Source organism: Topomyia yanbarensis, chromosome 1 (assembly GCF_030247195.1).
Source record: "Topomyia yanbarensis strain Yona2022 chromosome 1, ASM3024719v1, whole genome shotgun sequence".
Taxonomy (NCBI): domain Eukaryota; kingdom Metazoa; phylum Arthropoda; class Insecta; order Diptera; family Culicidae; genus Topomyia; species Topomyia yanbarensis.
In genome coordinates, this window is record NC_080670.1 from 165023531 (window position 1) to 165036666 (window position 13136).

The 13136-nt window shown below is 39.9% G+C and overlaps 1 protein-coding gene across 7 annotated transcripts in view; it reads right to left on the reverse strand.

The window, feature by feature from the left end:
• Positions 1–1996: 1996 nt before the first annotated feature.
• LOC131680260 (fasciclin-1) overlaps positions 1997–13136 on the reverse strand; it is a 613985-nt gene continuing 602845 nt past the window's right edge. For 6 of the 7 annotated variants that reach the window (XM_058960979.1, XM_058960984.1, XM_058961015.1 and 3 more), the window contains 2 exons: positions 12608–12640; positions 1997–11931 (listed from right to left, as the gene is read on the reverse strand). In XM_058960979.1, coding sequence (XP_058816962.1) covers positions 11723–11931; positions 12608–12640 — 242 coding nt within the window. In that variant the 3' untranslated portion in view covers positions 1997–11722. The remainder of the gene's footprint in view (positions 11932–12607; positions 12641–13136) is intronic. The other variant, XM_058960996.1, reaches the window with a different exon arrangement.

The following is a 13136-nucleotide window of genomic DNA, read 5'->3' on the forward strand; positions in this document are numbered from 1 at the left end:
GTATTAAAAAACGACTTTTTTCTCATTTAATGACCCAATCTTCAATCAATCCCATGATCTTCGTAATGGGAGACAAAAAGGACAGATTTTTTGTGATTTCAGCGACACCTTATTTGATAATTTCGGGTGGAATTTTTGGATGCGAATTCTTTCTTGGATGGAGCGCGCAAATGTTTGCAAACTCGAACTATATCTAAAATAAGGAAGTGACCCCTTTGTTCTATTTTCAGTGTCCACGTAGCTCTTTTATGACTACAGCGCTGCCCAAGCGACAAGCATGGAAAATCATAAAAGGGTCCAACGAATCTTTCAATCTTTGGTGAATCAATTTTTAAAATTGATTGGGGACTTGCGTCTGCATCCAAAATCGATAATTATTTTTATTTTCATAGCTGTGACGAATTTACCAAAGAAATACCGGACAGTTGCAAGATATTTTGAAATTCTCATATTCTCTTACGTAATTAGCAGAGATGGTAATTAGTGTATGACCATTTCTCGTGTGTGTTTAGAGAAGGGCCAATAAGCATGTTGTCAAAATTCACTTTGAGAGAAAATTCCGGACAAACCGTAACTCGCCGAAAATGAATGTTAACATTTTATGAAAGAGAAAAGTTTTCTCTTTCGTCTGTTGCTGCGATTTATAATCGGTGATTAATGATTTGACCAGAATTTGATCTCAAAGTGAATTTTGATAGTATGCTTATTGGCCCATCTAAAAAAGGCGAAAGTTCTGTATTTCTGTATAGTTCAGTCAGTATTGACGGGGCGAAATCCGGAATGGTTTGACAGCGTTCAAATAGCGAATGAGAATGGAGTTGAAGTAGTCCCGAACCAATACGATCAACTATGTGCCCAAAAACTGCAATGCGCCAAATTGCTTGGCATTTCAGTATATTTAAAAGCACTGCGTAAATATGCAAAAGTAGTTTAAACCTTTAAACGATTCAGTTGAGGCTAAAAATGTTTCGATAATGAAACTAATGTGCAAGAAAGCAGGGAAATAAGTTGCACATAATACTTTGCAAAAATCGATTAGCGCTATTAAGGTAACTACAAGAAACACACCTGATATAAACTAGAACAATACCGACCAGTTTCGTGTGTTTTACTTTGGACTGAGCTAATTCAAATTGGAAGTGCATGTGTCTAGGATTCATCCCATGTGGATAGAGAATTAAATAGAATATGGGACAAATATAGCAGTATATTAATCCAAAAATGCTCTAAAAATATTTTACCAACTTCAAAACGTTTGATGATTCTGGAAAAAAAATCTTATTTGGTTCTAGGTTCTCATGCATAAACGATATTAGAGTCACATGTCCAAATTTAATTCGAAGAAGAGCTGAGAAAAAAAAATCTGTCTGCGGTCATGTTTTTCAGTAACCTACAATTTATAGCAGTCCAAATTTGCAGTGCCAAATCGCAAACTGGTGAAAATTTAGGCTGGTTTGGTTCATGGCGTTAGGTAGGTCCTAATAAATTCAGAATATACGACATCGCGCGTGGAAATTATCACTTGCGAGACAATGCATATAAATTGCCATATGGAAATAGGAACAAAAACATGGGCGCGTTTTATGCAGTTTTCCTTTCGTTACACCCGTATTTTTGAATGATTTATTATTTTTTCTCCGACAAAACAGCGTACCATTCATCATACCGGGGTTGGAAAAACCGCTGTGTAATAATTGTCCTTTCGGTTATTGAATTTATTTCCCTGGCGCACGGTGTGGGTTGCATTCCCATATCATATCGAGGATTAGTTTTTGAATTCTTCAATGGTCTATGGTTTGGAGTTCGTGCCGAGTGGTTTTTTTTGCCTAGCCCGATTAAAACCTATGAATTGTAGCAGGGAACGGAAGCCGGGGAGTTTCATTTCAATCAATTCAACCGAAAATATTTTTCATAGAATCGTAGAAAAATTCCAGCATAGGTTTTCTTTTTCTGGTTCTACTGAATGCACGGTTGTTTTTGGTTTCATATATCAATCTTAGTTTTATGAATAGTTTATTATCGCTTCATTTGATTCACATAGTCTCGGGTAAGGTATGTTTCCGCACAATTTTGAATGTGTATAGAGTTGATGTTTGTGTTTTGTTTTATCTACATCGAATCTCTAGTGCTATACTGAGTTAGACTTACAAGATAATTTATACAATCGCTTTCCTACGAACTCGATTTGTTTTCTACTCTTGTTTCACTTTTCGACCTTCACCACTCGATTGTTCGTGTATTGTTTTGTCATTTTGTATGTTCGTAACAATGTTTGTTCAATTATTTAGTCTCATTACCTATACGATGTTTTTGTTTTGTTTTGTTTGTTTGCCATTCATTCCAGATATCTAAAAAGTGTAACGCTACATTTTGAACTAGAAAATGGATGAACCGTCTGTTTTTATTGGTAGGTTGGTATTAGCGCTTCAATGTTTTTTTTACATGCTTTGTTATGAAATGCCACAATCCGCTTTTCATAACAATCGAGTATGTACGACTGCAAGCAATATGTTCTGAAACTACACAAAATTTACCCTTCGTACCAATCAGCTAGATTTTTGGTTTATTACTATTAGACATAATATAGAAAATAGCACTAACTCAACTAACACGTGTACGTTTTAAAAATATATAGCTCTTAAACATACTTTCTTATGTGCATCAGCGTCTTTAGCATAAATATCAGAGTCTTTGTAATCTACCAGTAGAGGCAAATGCCCCTAAATAATCTAGCACAAAACATACATAGATCTCACCACGTTTCAATAAAGTATAGAATATAAGAATCGTGAGGGCTAACAAAAATACGGTTTTTTTTCGGAATACGTACTTTACAGTCTGTATTCAAAATACTTTTGTAATTCGCAATTTTCTTCATTAGTGACGTTAAACTTTACCATCTCACATTAAAATAGTTCATGATTCAATCTTATTATCTTTCATAATTTTCTTGTTATCCATATGAAAAGGCAATAAGTGTACTTAAACTAGGTTTCAAACAAATTTGTCATATTCATTTGTTCACTTTTTTGTTTTTTTTTCTCGTAATAATTTTGCGAAAAGCTCTGCGAATCATTTTCATTAGTTTTTAATAAATTTTAATTTGATTTGCAAATAAACGCCAATGTCCTTTCCAATGTCTGATCTGAATTGAAAAAGGGTGCGGTATGCAGAAAGAAGTCGTAACATTGCTATAATTTTCTATCAATTAATCATTTTCTCCAATAAGGCACACTAACTGATTGAGGTTAGGTCGAACAAATGTTTTATGATTTTGTCTTGATTTAGGTCACTTGGCAGATAACTTTAGTTTCTAACTTTTAAATTGTGGAACACATTTGTTATTTTAATAACTGGGTTGTTTCAACATGTTTAAATATCATCGGAACAATGTGCAATGTTATGTTCGCAGTACTTGGTAGGAGATTGGCATGTATTTGCACGATATCGTATCATGCGGTTGGAAAACAAAAGTAAGACATAATCTACTCGTAAGTTGTAAAGTAACCTGATTGACCAAAAGTAGCCCTCTAACAGTTGGTACCTTAGATGTTACTATTGAGTTGATTGACGTTTAAAGTACGCGCGCTGAGATTTCGCATTTTAACGCCGATCGGAAGAATAACTAACGAATAAATCTCTAATTGAGTTCTTGTCTTCTCAGGAACACATTTTCTTGGTTGATAAAATTTGCCTTAACAGTCGTTGTTTATTATCTTTCACCAAGTTTTGATGTAGTGTTTGTGTCATGTGACGTGGCCGTACATAAGCCGTAGAAAAGTCTTTCTTTGTTTTTTTTTTGAATATCAAAGTCAATATGAAATTAGATTTTGATGCGACGTTACTTTAAGCTGAAAAACGGTCAATCTACAAAAATTGGTCCAGTTGAAAAGTGACCAACTAGCGAATCAAGAAGATCCGTGGACGGTTAACGAAATATCGAAACGGATATAATTACAAACACTGTTTGCATACTGTTGCTTTTCGGAATTACCAAAAAGAATCAACATCTGCCTTTGTAAAAATCAAAGCAGCCCAATGTGAACGGGCAAAGCTAGGCCCACCATATGGTGACGACTGTTGAAGCCTGTACATCGCCATATCCTTGTCATCCCCTTGGTTCCCGCAGCACACTGCTTCCACCTATCGATCACATCAAACTCGTTCGTTAAAAGGTTCCCATTCCTGGTATCTCTACACACATCGACTTGTGGCAAATAGCCTTCGCAAGAACGATTTGTGAACGTCTCATTATCGCCGCTTCATCGTCTCGTTATCATGGTCTACCTGTTTCTGCTTTTTTCGTCGGAGTTTTATCTCATACGCGCTTTTCTGTATAATTCCTCGTTCACCCTCGTACGAAACTGCAGCATCCTCGCGTATTCTGTATTTTTCTCTTCAACTCAGTAGGGCTACCAATATGTTGCTTCAACCAGTAGCCACGCTGACCAGTTCTTGCATTAGTAGTACAGTTTCCAGCTGCTGCACGTATTCCTCCACGATCGTAACTGTTAGATGTTGAGCCTCGGCTTCCTTGCCATTGACTGTTTTGAGTGCAGATCGTTACCAGTTAGTGGTCTGCGGTAGGCGCGAACGCTTGTAGTGTCGAAGAAGACTGTTGATTAGAATATGGTAATCTCTAGGTAGCCATTGTGGGGTAGAATGTGCTTCGTACTAGTATTTCTTGGAAGGCTGTGAAGTTCATGCATCGTTGGTCGTTGTCGTTCGTAACAGAATGTAGTTTGTCCGGTTCGATCACCGGTTTGTATATTGCTTGTTAACATATTTGGGCGATCATGGCGCCTAAATGAGCTTTACATCCCGTTGCAAGCAGCTGTCGTAGACACGCTACAGTTACTGCATCTTTCTCGTTCCCGGGTCTCGCTTTGTGAACGTTTGTAATACGGTAGTTGAAAAAACGGACATTTGCTTCTCGCTACACACATTCTCTCGCTGTTACTTGATCAAACGTGGGCGAATTTTGTCCAGTATTGTAAAGCTCAGTTCGATAGTTACGCGGCCGCTCTAGTAAAATGTGGCTGCTGGATGCCTGCTTTTTCACACCTTCTGTTCCGTCAAGAAAAGTTCCTGCAATGCTATGACCGCGAAGTTGCAAGTTTGCAGCTCGTCGTGCAGAATTCGGTCTAACTCCTGGAAGCCAAGCGACTTACAGTTCCGAATATTCCAATCCGTACGGAATGGTGTGTTTTCGGTTGGTTCGACCAAATCCTGTCTGATCGGAGGCTTCTCATTTCGCTACTTCAGAATCGACGACAGCCTACAGATTAACGGTTGTGTGTCCAATAAAAAGAAAACAGGCCGACAGGTGTAGCTCATCAGGGTAACAGTTTAGCACTGAGTGGAAATATATCTCTTTTTGTGTATACAGTTCCTAGAGTGTATTTGTTTACACAACAAAATGCTCACCGCTGTTCTGCACCGCTCACAATTTGTTGTTGTTTGTTTGCGTTTGTGGACGGTTCCGTCGATCTAGATAGGTGTAGTAATTTTTGGTTGACATTCGTGAATTAATAATATAGCTTTAGATGGACCACAATTCTCCCTTACTCTCGATAGGTGTGCTGAAATCGCGGAACGATGAGTGACATTTACATTGTGTAGGAACGGTTATCGAAGTTTGGGCACAAAGTGTCTGACCACTACGTTTGAAATTTCTTTCTCCTTTTTAGGACAGTTCCCCGCCATCGTAATAGAAGTTTAGTGCTCGCGTGCGATGGCAAGTTAAATCCGTCAAAAGGTATCGGTTTGTGGTTTGGGCATTCGCATATAGTCCGAACCGGGAAGCTAACCGCCAAGAACCACTCGCTTCCCCGGTTAAATAAAAAGGACCCAAGTGACACCAGTACCGTTCTCACTATGAAGGATCAGCCGAACCTCCAGAGTTAATCGACAAGGAGAACGACGCAGTTCGGACAAAGGTTCATTCTGAGGTAGGTCCCTACGGTGTCTACGGTGGACGCGAAAATTATTCGCTCCGTTGCTAGGGATGCTCACTTCCCTAATTGTCAAGAACCTATTTCTAACATCGAGAGAACTCGACCGCTGTGTTCCCGGCCGGTCGGATGCAGCAGAAACTATCTGCATTTCCGTCAGCGAGAGCAGGCTATCAATCAGAGGCAGCAATATGAGAAAATTGGAGGGAATAAATATGGTAAACTTGTTTTGTTTCCGTTTGTTTAAAAAAAACTCAAATTCAGGTAGAAGCATTTTGGTCGCCCTGTTAAATAGGGTATGCCAGAAAAATTAGATCTAAGCATAAATCCCCGACTACATGCGGGGAACGTGCCGTTTAGGCCAATATATTCTGATACACAGGATACCCAGGTCCATAGCTATGGAAATTTTAACCGATTTGGAAGACATTTGGATCTTTTGGATTTAGTGAATCATCCTCTTTCAAAATCCATAAAATTGAACCAGACGAAAAGTTGGACGAAGGAAAATTCCATCCTTTTAATTTGGTTCGTGCTTTTTTTTTCTTATATATATTCTTTTCTTTATTCAAAATTTAACAAAAAATCCAATATTTTTTGCCCAATATATTTTTGGGAAAATTCTGACGAATTCATTCTACCAAAATTATAAATTCTTTGTGAAAAATCTACCAAAATATTCAATTTGTGACGACTCCATCAAGTTTCAAAGATTCAAAGATCAGAATACCAACGAAGAAAGGAATGACATGCTCGAAACGTGGATCTCTGAACGAAGAAAGAATGCTAGCTCGAGACGTGGATCTCTGAAGGGAGACAGGACAAATTTTTTCAAACTATCCCCAAGGTCGAGTTGAGTAAACAGAGCCGTCAATCCCCGTAGATCCAGGTCTTGATTGCAATATATGTATGACGAAGTAACCGATCGGGGAATCTAAAGGAAGGTTTCCGGGGTCGTTCGGAAGTGTCGTCGGCTTTCATCGGAATCATGGAATCAGCGGATCTCCGCGTTCGGAACTAGACAGGACACGGACGTCAGCAAAGATCAGGTGATCGTGCACACTATCATTTTCTATTAACGATTTGAGCGGGTATCGGTATCGCGAGAAATTCCGCCGTCGGGGAGCTCTCAGTCGGCGTAAGCTGAGTTCACCTCCGGGGACTATCAGAATAGATCGCAACAAAGCTGGGATCTAAAAAGCTCACGGAAATCGAAGATAAATAGCTAATGGAATCAGGAGCTAAATGGTTTGCGATAATTTATTGCTGGAGAATATCCGAGTTAGGTGGCTAAATGGTTCAAGTACGAAGAGGATTGAAACGACGTAATAGATGGAGAGGATGACGGAAAGTAAGAGGAAAGTCGGGCGCTAAATAGATTGATCAAGCGAGGCTCCGAGTTAATGGTGGAAAGCTCGTGCAAATGATAGAGGTGCTTTGAAAGCACAACGAGCCCCCAAAGTTATACTTTGATGTAGTTTTGTGGGGCACATAAGAAGAGTAATGAGTGTTTTTAGTGGTTGGGCACTTCAGTGAATCGCACACAGTGTCAAAACACTACAGATCAGCCTTTTGAAGCTTTTTAAACCTTACTTTAAAAACACAAATATACATACATTGATCCATAGCTTAATCTCAATCATTGTGACATAGCACAGCAACTCTTGTGGTAGTCGATAACGGAAACAAAGTGCGATGTTGCAATTATTATAGAGCCGTATGGTGCATTGTCAGGGATGGAGGAAGTCCAAGTGATGGGGGTTCCCCTATCCAAGACATCGTCGATGGTACACACAAAGGCTTTGTGATCGCCAAAATCAACGGTGCATTCGTATGTAGCTGTTATGATCCCCAAGGTGGACACCAGAACAGTACAATCGGATGTTGGATTGCTTAGTCAGACGTACGCTTGGACCATGGTGTGGGGTAGCAGGCTGACCAACGAAAGAGGCAGTTCCGCTAGCACATTCCGCATCCATCATCGACGTAACATTCTGCAGTTCGTCGCTGATGAATAACATGAATTGCTCACTAGTACGACATAGTAGGAATTCGACAAGAGCTGACAACACTTTATACCGGAATTCATGTCGGAAACACGATCGAGGGAATTTGAAGCAAAGGTGATTGGAGCTGAGGAAATACCGGTGTGCGGCGTATTGGTGGAGCGAAAGGCTCAGTATCCTCCGTGCTGCCTGCCTAAAGGATAGAAGACGTGTTCAGATAGTAGTGCGTGTAAGGTGATATTCCGAGCGGCCAGAGCCTATTTGAAACATAGCGTTGAGCAAGTCCACCGGCTATAAGGAGCTGTGCAGAGAAGAAGGCACCCGACCCTGGGACAACGCTTACCGTGTAGTGTTGGCCAAGATCAATGGTCCAACGATGCCAACTGAAAGGTGCACTGACAAATCAAAGACTATCGTGGATCACTTACCGAAGTACGACCCAACCGCATAGCCACTTACATCGTACGTGGAAGCAGACAGTGGCAATGTCGGCGACGATCTGGTCTCCAACAACCGGTTTCTTATAGTGGAAAAAGGACTTAATGTGAAGAAAGCTACTGGTACGTACGGTATCCCCAAAGCGGCACTGAAGATCGCGTTACTGGCGCTTCCGGACATGTTCTGGACAGTACTATAGAAATGCCTCGACGAAGGCTACCTACCAGATGGATGGAAGATCTAGAAGATGATGCATCTGGCAAAACCAGGGAAGCCACTAGAATATCTAGCAGCATATTGGCCTATATGCTTGCTGGATACTCTTGGAAAACTTCTGGAAAGGGTAATCCTCAACAGCCTGGCGAACTACGCTGAAAACGAGTACGGACTATCGCAGAGGCAGTTTGGGATCCGAAAAGGGATTTCAGTGATAGAACGAGGTGAAGAATGTGTCCAACAGCGCTAGCTGAGTGGCTATCGTCGTAGTGCTGCACGGTTGCAGCTGGTTAATCACAAGACGGAGGTAGTGCTGGTCAGCCACAATAAAAAATCCGGGCTGCTACGCTGAACTCAAGGGGGAACCGGATGAAGTTGACAAGTACGTTTCGCCTAATGACTGATCTTGTCGCGAGTGGGTACATAACGATACTGTCGGAGGCGGTATGCACCATTGGCGGGATAATCCCCATCTGCATTACTCTGAGGATGTGGAATGCTACATACGGAAGAATACTCGAATTGAAAGGAGACTGGTCATAACAGATTCATCGGGAAACTCTCCGTCGATGTAGTCAATTCATCGCCGGAGACTAGATGAGTGGTGTGAGTTCGGATTGTCGGGACGCTAGCGTACCCGAAGTCTCACCCTACTCGGAATCTCGAACCGGCCTCGGCGTCCTACCGGTTTACCCGCGTATGAGAAGTTAGCCAGAAAAACAGCGGACATCGTACAAGAATGGAATTGCTGGCACCAAGCGGCGCAGTGAGATGCCGACAAATTGCCATCAAATTACATTCTCCATCGAAGCAAGTATAGCGAACACTCGACTAGCACAATGTGCACAGTACAGTTACAAACAGGAGGGAAATCGGTGAACTGGTAGCAAAAGCTAGGAATTGAGAGATGTAAATGCATGAGCGCAACGCTCCTCCGAAGTAGTTACATCCAGTGATCTCACAGCATAAGGAGAAGAGGTGGTCCAACTAAACCACTAGTTTGTCCATCTAGCTGTGTTCCAATCCTCACATACCTCACCATGTACGTATGAAAACATACACGCGTGTAAAATAAGCAATATTTGAATGAGCTTTTAAATAAGTGAGGCAACATTTAAATTTCTGTTCTACCTAGAAATATTTAACTTTTTGTGAAACTTAACTTTGAACAAAAAATCTGGTTGAAATTTTCGAGAAGTCTATGAAATTATAGAAATATTAAATAAAACATCTACAGGCACTGGCAGATGTGCTTAGATCTAATAACAGGCTGGCGTCCAAAACGGGTTAATCCATATTTCTCATTCTCTGCCGCAAACAAGAATGATGGGACGCTAGCTAATCCTCATAGTCACCTTGGAAAAACAAACAAAACTTCCAAATTACTCAAATGACACTATGTGAAAATTATTTCGATCGATTAAATAGCAATATAGTTTAAAAAAATGTTGGTTAACCATTCTAGGGTTTTCAACATTTATTCATTGAAAGTAGGAATCTAGAACATCAGGAAAACATCTAGCTCCATTAAGCTTACACATCGAGTCGTGTTAAACGCATTAAATGAAGAAGCAAATGACAGCATCCGATGAGCGATTGCTAGTTAGCTGAGGGTAGTTGGTTAATCACAATTACTTTCACGTTTTAAAGCGAGTAGGAAATTTTGTCTTACCATTTGTTGTATCTTCCTGACATGTTCCATCAATTATCTCTATCAACACATAACCGGTACGTTTCTTTGATGTTTCGATTCGCCGTACCGTGTCTTCATATATAGTACATAAAAGTTATTCCACTTGCAACAAATCACTCAATGCAACGGTTGTCACAAGAAAAGTCAAGTCTGCAATTATAATAATAATTGCCTTTGATTTTACACTCTCTTGGAAAACCCCCTTCTCTACGCGTGTGGGTTGTTACCGCCTTACATATTTTTTTAAAATAAAAAATAAAGCTGCAGAAAAGAATAAGTAATAAGATTGATTAAGAGAGGGTACTACGATTCCTTCGAATTAATATCAAAATGTTCTCGAAAGTTCCATTCATTTAGCTACACATCGGACTTGCTGCTTCGATTTTGCTTTGATTTACGCACGTGTTTATGACATTTGTGAAATGAAAATTACTGACGACTGCTTCTATCGATTCGAACTGCTATCAAACCCCGTCTTCGATTCCGAGCCGATTGCTGTCTCTCGACGCAACTATTTGAACCGGAAATACTTATTGGCGCAGTATGTATATGTTTGAATGCAAGTTGAAACTCTGCTTAAATTCTATTTTATATACGGTGAAAATTACCTGTTTAAGATCCTGTTGCTTTTATTCGATCGTCTGATTTAATATATACGGCAGTATTTTGTCTTTACGTGTTCTCATTGTGGTTGAATCCGAAAAGAAAACGTGAGCGGAAAAGCGCAAAAAATAATGTGCATGCTGTTTTTCTTCTTTAGTAGCCTACTGTGTCTATTTTTTGGTTTTCGTGGAGACGCCGTAAAAAAAGCAACCATTTTCCTAATTACAAAGAAATAAAAGATTTGTGTCTGTGAGTGAAAACTGATGCGTTTGCTTGGGATGAAAATACGACCAGCAAAAGTGCTGGATTTAATCCACTCTATACAGACGATTCCGAGTTGAGGGCTGTATTGTGGCTAGCGACATATGCCGTTGTGAAAATGCTACGAAAAAGTAAGGAAAATATTTTCCTTTCCCCCTTCTCTAGGGCAGCTCTTTCTATGCCAGTCGTGTGTGTTGGAAAATGTTTGCTGAACGGTAGGGATTTCCTTCAATAGATGTCACTAGCTAATACATAATCCATCATCATTTTCATCATCATCATCATCATCTAATATTAGTCTTAGTTGTCTTTTTGCTTATTTCCACGCTTCACAGTTTTTGTCTCTCTATCAGCATGCAAGAATGAATGAATGAACGAATTCCTATAATAGAACCACGGCAGAGTCTAGGATGGATGAATTGTCTCTCAACGCCGCTGGATTTCTCCTTTCTGTTGTTGATGTTGTTGTTGTTGTTGTTGTTTTCGTTTGACTTCCGAATATCTATAGTAGTAAACGAAGCTCCTATCTATGAGGCAGACATGAAACATTCTTAAAGGAATGCCAGGACCACCAGCAGGATCGTGTTGGCCAGCGTCAGTGCGACGGTTGCGAAGCTGCTTCTGCTGCTCCCGCTGGTTGTGATGTCGTAGTCCCGCACTAGCGGGATGTCGATCACGTGGATGATGCCGTTCGTACACTCGACGTCCGGTCGGAAGACTGGGATCCACTTGCCCGTCTCTTTCCACAGAATGAAGAATCCTGGAATGGGGTGAATATTTGGGATTAGTTGTCGTTTGAGCACAGGTTATATAGTCTGCGTATATTGTGTTAGTCATTGATATGTGTGAGTTTTATGTTGTACATGTTTCGTATGAGAATGCCTGCAGCCTAATCAGCATCGTAGATTCTAATATGTTAAAAAAATGCTAAGACAGCATTGCGCTTTTCACTTTTTTTGAGCTCCGTGATTAGGTCAACCCCTGTTAGATGTTCTTTCCAACAACTCATCATTGTTCGAGCTTGTCGATCAAGTCGATGCCAAATTATCAGTTTAAATACAAGTCTTGTGCTCGAATGTATTTATAAACATCGAATTCCTTGTAATAATCCAGTAAACAAAGTTGCTACTAGGCTAGTTTAAATATACGCAAAAGCATATTGAAACTCTTTTTTAGGCTACCCGTAACTAGCGGTTTACTAGAAAAATCGTGTGGATTATTTATAGAACTGTACTATCAATGAATGTCAGTGCGAAATACAGCATAAATCGTACTGGAACCTATATCGCATCAGCTGTCAGAGTTTCATTCTCATTGTGTTAGCGTGCGTGTATTTTCATATGTGTTTCAATATAGGTGTAGCTTTGAGTTATTTTGGCTGTAGTTGTGTTTGTATATGGTGTACTCTAAACTACACACAAGACACCGACACTCACCGGACTGCAACGAACTCGAATAGTCGTCTTCGGCTGGTTTCAAATAAATGCATGGCAGAGGATTCATGAGAATGCAATTGATAAGTTTAATGACGAAAAGGCAAGCTTAATGGTGGGCATGTGCCTAAAATGTATTTCTACTCAAAACTTATTCAAATATACTTTTTATAACCTCATTTGAACCACTACATGTGTTACTTAGATACGACCTAAGACAAAACACCGACATCGTCGAAGTTTGGTCACTTCTGCGTTTGAAGTCGGTTTGATTAGCAGTTTTGACTTTTGACGCAAGACTACGTCTTTGTTCTCAATGCTGGATAGGCTTTGAACGCTTATAAGTTAGCCATTTCACAATAAATTTTCGAAATTTTTAGCGCAGTATACTGCTCAGAAATACATCTAAAAGTCATCCTAATAGAATAGATTTTTAAGATTAAGGCAAAGAAAACTTGAATAATGCAAATCATAATCAAAGTACTATGCTTTTTCATATACAAGAGATTGCGCATTCCAAGCCGGGACGATA